Source organism: Heliconius melpomene, chromosome 5 (genome assembly GCF_056956725.1).
Source record: "Heliconius melpomene rosina isolate 202511_hmr_F chromosome 5, ASM5695672v1, whole genome shotgun sequence".
NCBI classification, from domain to species: domain Eukaryota; kingdom Metazoa; phylum Arthropoda; class Insecta; order Lepidoptera; family Nymphalidae; genus Heliconius; species Heliconius melpomene.
The window spans coordinates 1,632,897-1,646,948 of NC_140393.1; the positions used below are offsets into that span (position 1 = coordinate 1,632,897).

General features: G+C 31.5%; 1 protein-coding gene across 3 annotated transcripts in view; it reads right to left on the reverse strand.

Annotated features, from left to right (window-relative positions):
• The window catches only part of f (espin protein forked), a 74,837-nt gene that overhangs the window by 5,889 nt on the left and 54,896 nt on the right, over nt 1–14,052 (reverse strand). For all 3 annotated transcript variants that reach the window (XM_085186015.1, XM_085186014.1, XM_085186013.1), the window contains 6 exons: nt 12,329–12,496; nt 12,102–12,240; nt 11,438–11,524; nt 11,111–11,213; nt 10,270–10,477; nt 3,614–4,161 (listed from right to left, as the gene is read on the reverse strand). In XM_085186015.1, the coding sequence (XP_085042141.1) occupies nt 3,614–4,161; nt 10,270–10,477; nt 11,111–11,213; nt 11,438–11,524; nt 12,102–12,240; nt 12,329–12,496 (1,253 nt within the window). The remainder of the gene's footprint in view (nt 1–3,613; nt 4,162–10,269; nt 10,478–11,110; nt 11,214–11,437; nt 11,525–12,101; nt 12,241–12,328; nt 12,497–14,052) is intronic.

Genomic DNA, 14,052 nt, shown 5'->3' on the forward strand with positions numbered 1-14,052 from the left:
ATGATTGCCACCGGTGCGGTGCTCAAAAGAAAGTTCGTCTTAACTTAAAATACAGCTCTCTCATAGTTAACTACCGGCAGTTTCTAAATGTAACATACGTTTAAGTGCATTTATTCGTCTCCGATCGATGCTTTGTCATGGTAAAATGTAAAATATCTCAACTAATTATTTATTGATAGATCTTATATAATTGATTTTGTAGTGAGAGATCTCATTTAGATCGATAAGGTTAAGCATGAGATGTAAGCTTAAGTTTTTTCTAACTTGTGGTTAATGGTGTTAGCCTTATTGGATAGTGAAGAGGTCTCAGAGGTCTATTCTGTCCTTAAGAAAGCGCAAGCACAACTTGGCTGCTTGAAAGGATACCGAAAGGCGTAAGATTGGGCCGACTCTTTAAATGAACAAGAACTTGAGGACGAAGTGAAACATACAAAAAAATAAAAAAAATGTTAAAAGGACAGAAACATATTATATTTTTTGAAAAAGTTTTACAGAACTTATCTGCATATTATCTATTAAATTATAAGCATAGTATTAACAGTAAACGCTAGTGTCACTCTATGGCAAACGTAGTATAAGACGACCAGTAATTTCGCTGAGTAAATAGTATGATTAAAAGTTAAATGTCACTTTATTACATGGCGGAGACTTGTCACCCGATGATGATGATGATGCAAAAATATGACATGATAGGGTTTAGCTAAAGAGCATTAAAATTATTTATTAAAAAGACGCTAATTATATTATGATAAAAAACACAATTTATAACTGAGAATTTCTTAAGCTGTCAGCTAAGCCACAGATAAAATATAAATACAGATTAATTATATTTATCTATAACTGTATTTAAATCATCTCTCACTGTATAGATAGGTAAGCAAAGTTACGAAACCGACTCTACCATAATAAATAATGACTTTTAATTTCAACTTTTGAAAGATAAACAAAATTCGTGATTTTGAGACATGATTCGGAAACAGCGGACCAGTGAAAGCGTGAAAATGAGTATGCGAGTACAGTTCGCAAAAAAATAATAAAATACTCATATAAATCACAACATAATTAATTCAATATTTAAAAACTTTCGCTAAAAAAACTATTGAACGAATTTAAGGCTGCTTAGTGTTGTAATGAGATTATTTAAATTGTTTTATATGTAAAACATATGAATTATGTATAAGATGCGTCAAAATGTTATGTTGTTTTACTTTTTTTTTACTAATTAGTTTGTATTATGTCAAAACTCACTGTAGATATTTTTAAGACGTTCTCTTTAAACATTTTGAAAGGAAGTCAGCCATGTATTAAATAAATTAATGTGTACCTACTTCATAATAAACGTAATCGAGAAACAACCAATTTCAAAATGTTAATATTTTTCTTACTTTGAAATAATATAAACCTTTTAAATATGTCCACTGAGTACTTTTACTGGTGACAATAGAAACATTAACAGTAATAAATAAATTTTAACCATATTCTGTACGGTATATGGTTATCAGCCATATTTGTTTGTTTCTTTGGTATTCTTATCTTTCCTTGAACTTCACGCTGTATCCTCTATATTTTTATGTTTATATTATTTCCTCTTAGAGAATAAAATATATTTATATTGTTATTGTTAAAATAATCACTTTTCCACAAATTTTAACTATATATTTATTAATTATATTTCATAACACTATAATTACGTATTAACGATAGCAAAATTTATAATAAAAGGAAGTTATTATAAATAAAAGGAAGTCGTTTGTCGCCTTTCGATCGATTTTATCGGAACCGCTGAAGTAAGGTAAGGTATATAATATATTATGAATATTAATATTTAATAATAACTTATAGACGATATCGTGCGCAGTCATCGATGTAGATAATATTCTTTATAGCAATTAGCATAAAACAACTGAAAATTACTTAAATGAAAATAGAAATTAGCCTAGTCAAAAAGTCAAAGCTAGCCTTCCTTTCTTCTTCCTGGCATTAATCCCGGTTATTACCAGGGTCTGCCTTCCTACTCAACCTACTCCACTTTGCACGGTCTTTTGCGTCCTCGATGGTTAGACCATTGGCTCTCATGTCCTGCATCACGACATCCAACCAGCGCTTTCTTTCGTCAAAGCTAGTAATAATAATATTTTCAAAATGTTATATAAAGGTGGTATAGTTTACTTTATATAACATTTAATATGACAAATAAATATATTGATAAATACATGTTGAATAATCGACTTTGTAGGTTAATTGCAGATTTATTTCGAACAAACTTATTTCATTAATGTCACTCAATATTTTTTATAGTTAACATATTGCTATTATGTCAGACAGAAAAAACTTTTGCTCATTACGGAAATATTTGTCTCAAATGGAAATCGAACCCAAGACTTCCACTAATCACAAGGACAAGAATCCACTTAAAATACATTGAAAACAGTAAACATCAGTGTAATGTTAGTTTAGCAGTCATACTTTTCATACATAACTTCTTTCTTCCCTACTTTCTTACGTTCCCTACTTTCCGCCGAATTTTGGAACTCAACGCCGCGCTTTACCTCATTATCCGAGTGAAGAAATGAAAATACTAAACATATCATTTCCTCGACTGGGAATATAACCCACGACCTGTGGCGTTTACAATCACACTCTTGGCAGGGGAGTACATATGCCGCGACCCGCCTCAGAAAGATATTTATGTTAATATTATTAAAAAATATAATATACTTCTTCTTAAGGTCTCAATCTCTCTCAAGGCTTTTCTTTTTGATTTTCACGCAAGGTGGTAAGAATAACACTTAGTCCTTACTTAGCCCAATCAATTCATTGAGACATCACCACGTTTCGTCTTAGTAGAAATTAAATAAGTTCGAGCCAAGGGATTCCTGACTTGGAAATTATGATGATAATTATCATTAACCAACGAATTATAACCATTAACAACCATGCTCTGTCCCACTGCGGCACAATGCCCTTGTTTTATAACAGAACTTATAATTAAAAAACTATTACAATTTTTTCTATTGTGGTTTCCACAAGAATGAAGATTCTATGCCTTACATAATATTCAAATGACGAAACAGAATATTTAGCGCATATTTTTATGAGAAATTGTTGCTTAAACTAGTTATTATCAACAATGCTACATTTGCTAATGTAATATTTAACTTTTTAGATTTATCTTTTAAAAAAAAACTATACTTATTTACTTCCTTAAAGCAATATTTTTCTAAATTCAAATTAAATACGGATATAAATTTAAGCAAGAAAGTAGTATTAATATAAAATCGTCCAATTAGTTTTAGTTTCTATTTCAAAGCCGACGTAAGTAGATCACTTCCGGAAGACATGTTTGATGCGCACACACATATCAGCGCTAAAAAAACATCACCGAGGCGGAAAAATACTCAATTTCGTATATAACACACCAGTCATTTTATTTCACGGTCATTACACGAACAACAGGCAGATAAAAAGTGGCACAGTAGGCTAAATGCGCGGGAGCAACTGCACCGGAAAATGCAAAAGAAATTATGTAAATTATCTTAGAAAAAGAAATATATGTATATACAAAACAATACCACTTCTATACTTGTGTTTAAGTAATATGAGAACCACTTACCTGATCGACGAAGTTCTCCGCGGTGAATCTCTTGGTGAACTCCGTGAAGGTCTCCTTGTCTTGCAGACTCTCACGTCTGGCGCGTTCAACTTTTAACTTCTTTATTCCCGTTATGTCCTTGGACAGTTTCAGTTCTTCTATCAGATCTGTTTTGGCGCTTTTGAAGTCCGCTGCACTCGGTAAGCACTGGAGGCTAACGGACCTCGCGGGTGGAGGAGCAGACATTGTTTTTGTTGCTGTTGTCTTCAATCTCACGGAAGTCAGTTCCGCAGAACTGATAGCAGCTAAGGGTTGATGTACTAGGGGTGGCTGAGGCGGCGGTGGCGGTATGTTGTCAGGGACAGGCGGCGGGGGCGGAGGCCGGGGCTCCCCCGCGCCGTCATCACGCTTGCAGGGCGCCGTGATGGTTTTTAGGTACTCCGAGGGTTTGATAAGGCGGTCGGGCGCGTTGTGCGGGAAGGCCGGCGGTATGAACGGTAGCGCGGGCTGCTTGTTGACGAGGTTGGGTGGTCGCGGCCGGCCGTCGTCTGCGGAGCCGCGCCGCCCCGCTGCAATATCGCACCGTTAGGGGGGAGAGAAAGTAACACCCCGCGCGTGTGTACGCAGCGAACTGGTACAGATTAGCATCTAGACGTCTCAAATAGTCTAGATTTACGAAATTAATGCGCGAAGCTATTATGTTTTTCGTTCTTTTTCTCGTGTTTTGATTTTTAAATATGATATATGTATTTTATTTAATCGAATTAGGTATCAAAAAATGTTTTTAAATTATTTAAATAGTTATTATACCTCCCCGACTCTAAGAAGTAGTCCACTAGGTATGAAAAATACTAAAATATATATTATAACAATTTTTTGTTTGGAGATTTTACTTGTGGATTAGATTCTAATACTTTAACCAAGAATTATAATAAGAAATATTTAATAAATGTAATTACATTTACTTTTACTATAAAGTTATTAGATCATTAACAAGTAATAACTGTAACGGATGCAGATGCAAAATAAGATAGACAACAAAAGATTGATAGCAACAATAATGAAACACATTAGAAAACTTGGCTCGGTAATTGTGATTTTACGTGCGCATTGATTTTGTAAAAATAGTAAAGCATATCTTAGAAAATATATTTTAAATCTAACTTTAAATGTATTTTTTGCAATTATATTGAAAATTGATATTTCAATTGTTGTTTTTTTTGTTAGCTTCCCGCTGTTTCCCGCATATAGCAGGGCATTCCTCATTTTCCGTCTATTTCTAAAGACACTGCATGCTATGCAACTGCATAAAATACCAATATTAGTAATATAGTTAATACGAAACTCAAACTCAAATTTCTTTAGTTCCTCAATTAAAAAAGAAATGCTTCATGTGTTTTCTACGAAGGCATGTTTATTAATTATATTTACTTTTTTAGTTTCAAGCTGTATCCCCTCACGTCGCAGGGTAAGTAGGGGGAGGGAACCTTGTGTTAAGTCATTCTGTGCTGTCTCTGGTTAAGTATTCTGGAGGTATTCGTTTTGCCTCGTTACGAGAGAATGGATTGCGTATTTATTTTAGTTTTATTTATTATAGTTGCACGCTTGCACACTTCTAAGCTAACCTCAAAATATCTTCCGTTACTAATAGATAAAAGAACAACTTATTATCAAATATATGACACAAATCCAATTAAAGTTTAATCTACGTACTCTAATACAAGTAATTTTAATAAACAAATATCGAATTCGCATACTCTTGCCTACACTTCAATACTAATTAACTCACTTCTAGACCTAAGTTATTTCATAATTTGAAAGTGAAAAAAAAAAAAATAAAAAAAACCATATAAGAATGTATTATAGAAAGATGTAACATTCATATTCATAAAACATACGCAATGCGTGAAATGAAACGGTCTAACGGTCTCGTTAGGTATGAAGAAATTAATTTCTTGAAATTATTTATAAAGTTAACATAAGGAATTGAAAGTTATTATACTTGTTATAGGAACTTACTGACACACCTTTCTGTTTACTCTTCATAGAAAAAAATCTAAATTATAAACCTTAAGTGTTTATTTGGTTGATTTCACTTATCTTAGGAACTAGATGTTAAAATGGCCATTTTTTTTGTATTGAATACTTATATTACAGCATAATTGTAGTTTCCATGCAACACTCTATATCAAAGTTACTTCGGACATATCTCAACTGTTAGTAATTTTCATTTTATGACAAGAACATACAAAATATATCATTTCCTAGATTGGAATCGAACCCACGCCCAGTCGCGTTAACAGTGCCCCTGCTCCACGACTGGCTGAGGCCATGTAATACTAATATTTACTAATGTTACAAGATAAACACATGCTAGAAACAAAGACATTGTTATTTCCCTTTGTCTAAGCAGTTTTAAAAAGAAAAATCTATATAATATAATCAAATATCCGAACGAAATATATTGGCTTAATTAAGAAATTTTAAGAATAACAATAAATCTTAAGAATAATAAATTAATTTGTATAAGAGTTACAATACTTCTTATAGAAAAAAGAAACGGTTTCAAGTGCACGACGGTTTAGAAAATCTAATTTGGCAATAAAAAATTGGGCGAAACTAAACGTACTTCCATATTGACTAACCAAGGTCGTGTCACTTTTATGTAATTGTGACAGAAATCAAAGGAGTGATTTTTTTTTTGGATTAAAATTTCTATACCCATACCTAAGAAATATGAAATAGAATTTTGACATGATATAGTAAATACTATCGTTATTGAAATTTATTATAAAATTTAGCATGGTATCACTTTTAATCCTTCTCGCATGTAATATAAGCATAGAATCAGTCTTTTCACGTGTTATCCCGCAATAACAAGGTAAGAAGGGGGAGACTACTGTAAGGGAAAAGAGCACATCGACCTGAGATTTTCGCCCAAATGTTTGACTTTGTGTACTAAGTGGCGAAATCCAAAATAGTTTATATCCAGTACCAAGATGCCACTAATAAAAAAATAACACCAAAACAGATATATCAATACAAAAATCTTCCAAACCAACTTCCAAGAGACAGCTACCATTCACTTCCACACATATACTTATAACTTTTGTATGTTTTATAAAGGAAACTCGAACAAAAATATATTATAATTGGTTTAGCTAATTAACAGCCCAATCTCTAATTTCTTCCAAGGTTATTTTACTCTCATAAATTAATATTAATGTTTATATGAATCATAGGCGACGGGACTTTCTAGTGAGTGGACCGGTGGTTGATCTCGTTAGCACTTTGCTATATTTACTTTTATAATTATTTCACGACAATTTAATTTTTGTATAAATTTTATACATTTTTATATTAATTTTTATTTTATTTTATTTTATACTTCGTATGTTGTCAATATGTGTGGACTGGATACGAATTCCGATTAGAGGACTAAATATTTCTTCGTTTCTCTTAATTTGGACAATATGCAAGCAATAAGTGGTGTTACTCAAAAATCTGTGTTTTTAGTTACGGAGTAAAATGTCACTAGGGAGAGAGTAGGAAGAATCTGTTTTTACAAAATTTAAGCAATACGAGAATAAGGAAGTAATGAAAGTTTTTTTTAGCATTTAAAACAAAATTTTCTTGGGAAAGGAAAATATTTTACATATAAAAAAATGTACTTAGCGAGATTTGAACCCGCGCCTCTTGGCTCTCTTTTCCAAATAAGAAATGTAAGCTATTATACCCGATCAGTGAAAGTATTCATTTATTTTATGTAAAAAATACCATAACACCATGAATTATAACTTCGTCGGCTATTACGTTGTAATGACTCAACGCGTTTGCTTATGTAAATAAAAACCTTTAAAAGCGTAAACAAGTTGAAGTTGGCGGAAAATAGGAAACGGAGTGTCTTAACACTGAGTTTCTTGTGTATACCCTAGCCCTAGCTATAGCTGTGCAGGAAAAAAAGCGAAGCCTTATTTTTTTTAACAAAATGGCATTAGTAATAAATAGTCTTTCCGAACATTCTAGACACAAATAAAAATATAAAATAAAAAAAGAGTGTTGCCATGGCAACATTGAGAAAGAAGGAGAAATGAAAAGTGAAACTACACATATCTCTATAAAGTAATTCACTTTACATATTATTGTCTGAACGTGTCCGAATCAGAACGCAACTAACAACCTATTAAACTTCGTAGAAAGTAAACGGACTTAATTATAAGAGGAAGCTTCATCATTTATATATAATTTTATATTCGCCATTTTGTTTTTACTTCAAACAAATGTCGAGAATGAAGATTGAAATGGATAATTTATTAAAAATGTAATTTTCGATTAAATTTTAAGCTTTATATTATTTACAAACTTTTATAGATTCGGAGAGGGAACCTGGGAACCTAGTGTTAACACGTTACCATTGATATACTAACAAAATATATAACATATATTAAATAAGTGAAACCTCCAGTGACGTCTATTAATTTAAATAATTCCTTTAATGGCAATCGTACCGACAGCCATTGCGTTTACTGCCACTGTGCCACAGCCCACAATTTTGCCATCCCTCTATCTTGAGACTTTATAATATTTAATTTTTTTTATAATAATATTATTCTAATTTATTTTAATCATTAGTTTAAATTATTTAGACAAAAAAATAATGAAATTGAACAATAAGATTAAAAAATATTATTTCCTAAAATAAAATGCAGAAGTAGAGCAACGAGACAATTATACTGATATCTCCAGTTATCTATGAATCGCGATGTCATCACCCCATTGTTTTTAGTATATCTCTTTATTATATTATATATCTATGTATTAATATTACGATAACAGCTATTGTCCTGGCTGAGTCATACATTTTCTAGTATTATACAATAGTGTGGCCGTTTGGCGCAGCGATAGGTCTGTCTTTGTAAACGCGAGAATTCGGGGTTCGATTTCCATCTCAACTCAGAACGGGGAAATCAAAAGTAAATCATTTGATCTATTTTTCATTTCCCCGATCAAGAAAATGCACGGCGTTTATTTCCGCAATCCAATATGCAATTTTTCAAAATACAGTAGGTTCTTAGTGTAACGCAGTTCGGTAGTGTTTTATTTGAGCCGATATTCGTAGATTTGATCTTGGCTTGGAGGTTTATTTTATTTTTTTTATAATGGAAAAAGACATTATTCCTATATCGTTACGCAAAGTGCGGCGTTATGTTCCACCACTCAACACACTATGTAAAATATTGTTAAACCGAGTCGTTAATAAGTAACCCCTTTGAAAATTCGGAAGTTGCAATAAGATAAAAAATAAAATTGTTCTTGTTCTAAGATGACTTGATCAAGTTTAATTGTTATATTTTAAGACCTTTTTACGTAAATATAATATAATAAGATAACCAAATATAATGAAAACTTTAATTAATTTTAAATTAGTTATGTAAAAAAATATGAAAGTTGGTTTTTTAAATTAAATATTTATATTTATAATTATAATACGTATAAGTGTTTCCCGGTCAGCTTAAAAAAGGGACGGTATCTTTTTGCCTCCTAACAATCTAATTATATAGAAGAAATGTAGAGGCCAGCCATCGCAGGATCATAAGCGAGCGACTGTAAGCGCGACAGGTTTTGGGTTCGATTCAAGGAAATTAAATATTAAATATTTTCAACCTGGTAACGAGGCAAAAACCCCCATTCTCGGACATACAGCGAAAAGCTAATAAAAAAAAATTAAGTGTCTAACGCCTACTAGTCAACATATGTAAAATTGTGCCTACACAGTATTTTAAATAATCTTAAAGTTGAATAATTAATAAAATAATATTAAGCGAAAACCAAACGAAATGATTAAATAACGGGATTTTGTCGATTATTTTAAAATTCTTGTAACAAGGTACAAAACCATTGTAAAATATTTCTGTCCTCTTTATAACGTAAGACAAAAAGACTCTTGGAAGATCATTCGAGTTATTCTCTTAAAAGGAAAAGAAATATATTATTTAATTAATTATGTGACGTGTACAAGAACAATTTTTAGTGTCCTATTTAGTTAGATAGAATCAAATTAAAGACTTAACATGTTAAGTTAGTATAATTTCTTTTTTTTTATGGTTAAAGGACAAGGCAAACGAGCGACCTGATGGTGATCACCGCCGCCCACGACCCCGTGCAACACCAGAGGAGATACAGGTGCGTTTGCAAATTGTTCGAATGGTACTAATAGAGTACGACACTACACTCAGTGTATACATGGAATGTTTCTGTAAGAACACGAGTGTGTCCAAGTGTCTTGTGTACCGCACCGCGCATAGTAAAAGCATTATATCCTCAACAATTCGCGTGTGAACAGCTCGGACACAATTCCTGTACACTTATAAATTGACACTAATCAGACCTAAGCCTCCGTATAAGTGTAAACAGCACATACATTAATGTCTGACATTTATGTCGGAATTTCTGTAGTAGCAATATTCGTACCATTATTTTTTTTTTATTGATTTTGTAAATCAAAACTTTTAAAATATTATCAATGTACGCTATATATGCTTAAATAAAATTTAAGTAAACTAAAAATGAATTGAGTTTGAGTTTCGTAGTAATTTTTATATATTGTAATCGTTTTAGCTTAAGAACTAAGTGACTGTTTCTTAAATTGAAAGAAAACTAGTTTTTATGGTACTTACCGAGTCTACTCTTAAGTTCCGAAGGTTTCAAAGCCGGTTCCTCCAACACCACCGGAGGTGGAGGAGGTGGAGGTGGTGGTGGAGCTTCATCTCCAGAACTACCTCCAGATGACGCTGATGACACTCCTGATGACGCCGAGATTTGGATCGAGGGTTCATCTGTTACGGATGCGCGGCGGCTTCCCGCGGCGGACGATATACGGCTGGCCTGAGCGGAGTAGATGATTGTTGAATGAATTAATTAGTTTTTCGTATCCTCATACAGAAGAATAGGAAGACAGAAAAAATGCTGGCTCGCCGTGGAATTTTTAAGACACGTAAATATTAACAGAAGAAAGGAAAAAGAAATGTTCTGGTTATAAATAAATTATTTAAATACTCCAAAACTTATGTATAAAAATATTTTTAATATAGTTATTAAAAAAATTACAAAAATAAAAACTATAGTTTTATATTGTACCATTTGTGGTTTGGTATAGACTTTTTAAAATGTTTTTTTTTTCTGTATTCTCTCTTCTACTTCTTATACAATATAGTTCGAGACCAAATCAAGGTAACATATTTACACTATCACTCATACATTGGATATAATGACTCTCTTTTTTTTTGTAAATATTGCCTTTATTAGACGTTTAAATTTTTTTACATTTCAACCCGTCCCTTGGAACACGTCCACGCGCTTTGAGCCATATGTCCTTTTCAAAATATGTCAAAATTCTTATACTTGTTACAACTTATTTTGTTAGCGTTCTCTAGGAGGTATTTTTAAATTTTCGCTAAGGGATAATTGCTTAAAATGATCATTAATTAAGTTTTAAGTTCTAAAATATTGTATACATACAAAATTTTGGGCTTTGTGGGTGAGCGCGGCCAATTTGGTTGCGAGTGTTGATTTTGTTTGTGCCTCTGAAGGTGGCGATACTTCCTCGTACGCTTTGTTTGATCTGAATTAAAAAATAGAAGTTACATATATAGAAAATTCACGAAGAAATAAAAAAAATAAATGTAAATAAATATTTTACTATCGAAAGTCCTCTTTTTTTTTTAATTTATTTATTTACCATCCTGTCATTAATAATTATTTAATAAACAGTAAATTTTATATATTAATAATAATTATTAATTATCATCAGCTCATTAAATATTAAAATACATACAATAAACTTACGTATCGTTATTTTCTTTGGTGGCGTAGTCAACGACAAGGGCGGCGCTACCGGGACGACTGTGACTGCCCGAGTCTCTGGAACTGCTCCTATAAATAAAAAGAAATTTATAATATAATAAATTAAATAATATTATTTTGGTTAAGCACAGTGAACTACAGTCTAAAGTTGATGGGTGGCAAATAACAAGGGTGGTAGATTCGATTAAATATCAATACTAATTTTAATAACTAATCTAACCAGATATTATTTGATTCACTATTTTATTACTTAATTTAAATAACTTTTTTATTTAAATTAAGTAAGGAAATAGTGAAACGACTCATATAAAAAAAAATGTTCTATAAATGTTTTCTGGTTAACGTGATGATTGTGGATTTAGCATTGCAGAATATGCAGATAGTAGAATAAGCTATTCTACTATATTTGAGACAAAACGGGAGAGTGAGAGAGCAAGAAAAAAACAATTTTCTGCCTCTACTAAAGTGAGAAGCAGAAGTAAAGTTTATTCTAAACTAGCCTATTGTTCCAGAATTTAGCTCCACAAATGTGGAAAACGCAGGGTAACTCCATGTAGAAAATTGAAACAGAGTGTCTTGACACTAACTTCTCTTAGCAAAAGCGTGAAGATGTTTTTTCGTCAATAAAAAAATCAAACAAATTCACCTTCGTCTCTGATGTTCATCTCGCGGCAAGTAAATATCTTCGTAGTGATGATCGCGGCGCGTGGCCTCAGCGCCGCTGTCGCTGTCTGAGTTTTCTGGAGCAGGTGTTATTTCTGTTGTTCCGTGGATTTCTGCTTTAACTGTTTTAAGAAATATAATTTAGAGTTATTAAATTTCATAAAAAAGTTAAAAAATATATATTTTATATGAACACAATCTAAAACTCACCAGTCATAGTCGGAGCCTCCTGACCCTCAGCCGGCACCCTCGGGCCTGGAGACCTCGAATGAAACAGATCCCGTACTCTCTGGTACAGCGCGGCTGGCGCATTAGAATTTGTGTTGTGGAGGAACCATCCCCCCGTATTTGCGGTTTCAGCATCTGATGCTGAACATGCTGGGGAAGTTAAGGTTACTTGTATTTGGAATTAAAATAGATTCTGTATTTTCAATGAAACAATTTTAAAGGAATTTGGTGCATATATGTAAGGAACATATACTAGGAGCATATATGTATTTGAGATATTTAAGCCCGACGTGACATTTCAATCACATGCCATAATCCTACCAGTCATTTAGAATAGTCTCATTTAAAATATGTAAGTACTATGAAAGACAAAGGTTTTACTATCTTTATTTGTGATGTGTGATAACTATGGACAAGTACGTTTAAATGAATTATTATTATCTACATCTACAACTAGGTTTGTGAATTATTATTTATATATTATTATGAAATTTATTCATCATTTAAATAATATTTTAATAAAGAAATAAACAGCGTGTACAGCGTTTCAAGGGAGTATGTATATAAATAAAAGTACGTTCTGTCAGCCAAGTGGAACCATTTATTTTTATACTATCGTAAAATCTTAGGAATTTATACAAATGAAATGCTGATTATTTCCTTAATTCAGTAATTAGTGGTTATTGATGGATATCTGTTATTGATGGATGGAGCTTAGACTAAATTGGTAAAAATGTCGGTAATTTCACAACAAATATTTATCCTTCAGCAAATTCACGCCAATTTCAAAATCGTAGTCAGATAAATTAAAGAAATTTATGATATTTGTGCAAATGTTGTACTGAGTAATTCATATTCTACTTATATATAGAAATGTTGTACTGAGTAATTCATATTATACTTATTAAAAATATATAGCTTTTCTTATCAGCATCTAATGTGAGCTAGGTTGTATTTTGTATTAAAAAAATCGTTCGTCCGTAAACTTAAATTCACAAATTGAAAATTGCCTATAGATATATGTATATACGCTTATATAATTATTTAATCTTTACTTATATATTTAACTATCATAGTTCAGTCACAATAAAATGATTATGCAAATTAATCAAATAAGAAGAGGGATATGAAAAAAAATAAGTCTAAGCCCATAAATTATTTTGAACACTTCCTCCCTCTAAAAATTTAAAGAAATATTAAATTTTTTTAAATTAATATAAAGAATAATAATACCTTTCTACATGTGATGTGATGATTTTTTTCATATTAATAAAGTATTTTTAATGTTTCATTTATATATTTTTCTGTGAAGAACAGTGTTTTATACTAATTTATATTATAAAACCATTTTAATATAAGTGATGCTTGGTTAAAAAGGTTTCCAAAAAAAAATATGTGAACTCACCTTTTAAACTAGAGCACAACATCGACATAATTCTGAATTTTCCTTTGCCAACAACACTAATTTCTAAATACATTGTCTTCCTTTCATAAATTATTAACTTAACCACATATATATATTTTTATTTCAACACAATTATAAACTTAATTGCAAAAAAATCTTTTACTATATGTACCAATTTAAATTAAATATATAAGTTACTTTTTTACTTGAACGTTATCGTTTCGGCGAACTAAAACCAACTGAATTCACCTATTCTAAAAACACTAATACAGGCATGTTTCCTGAATTTTCCACTTCAATA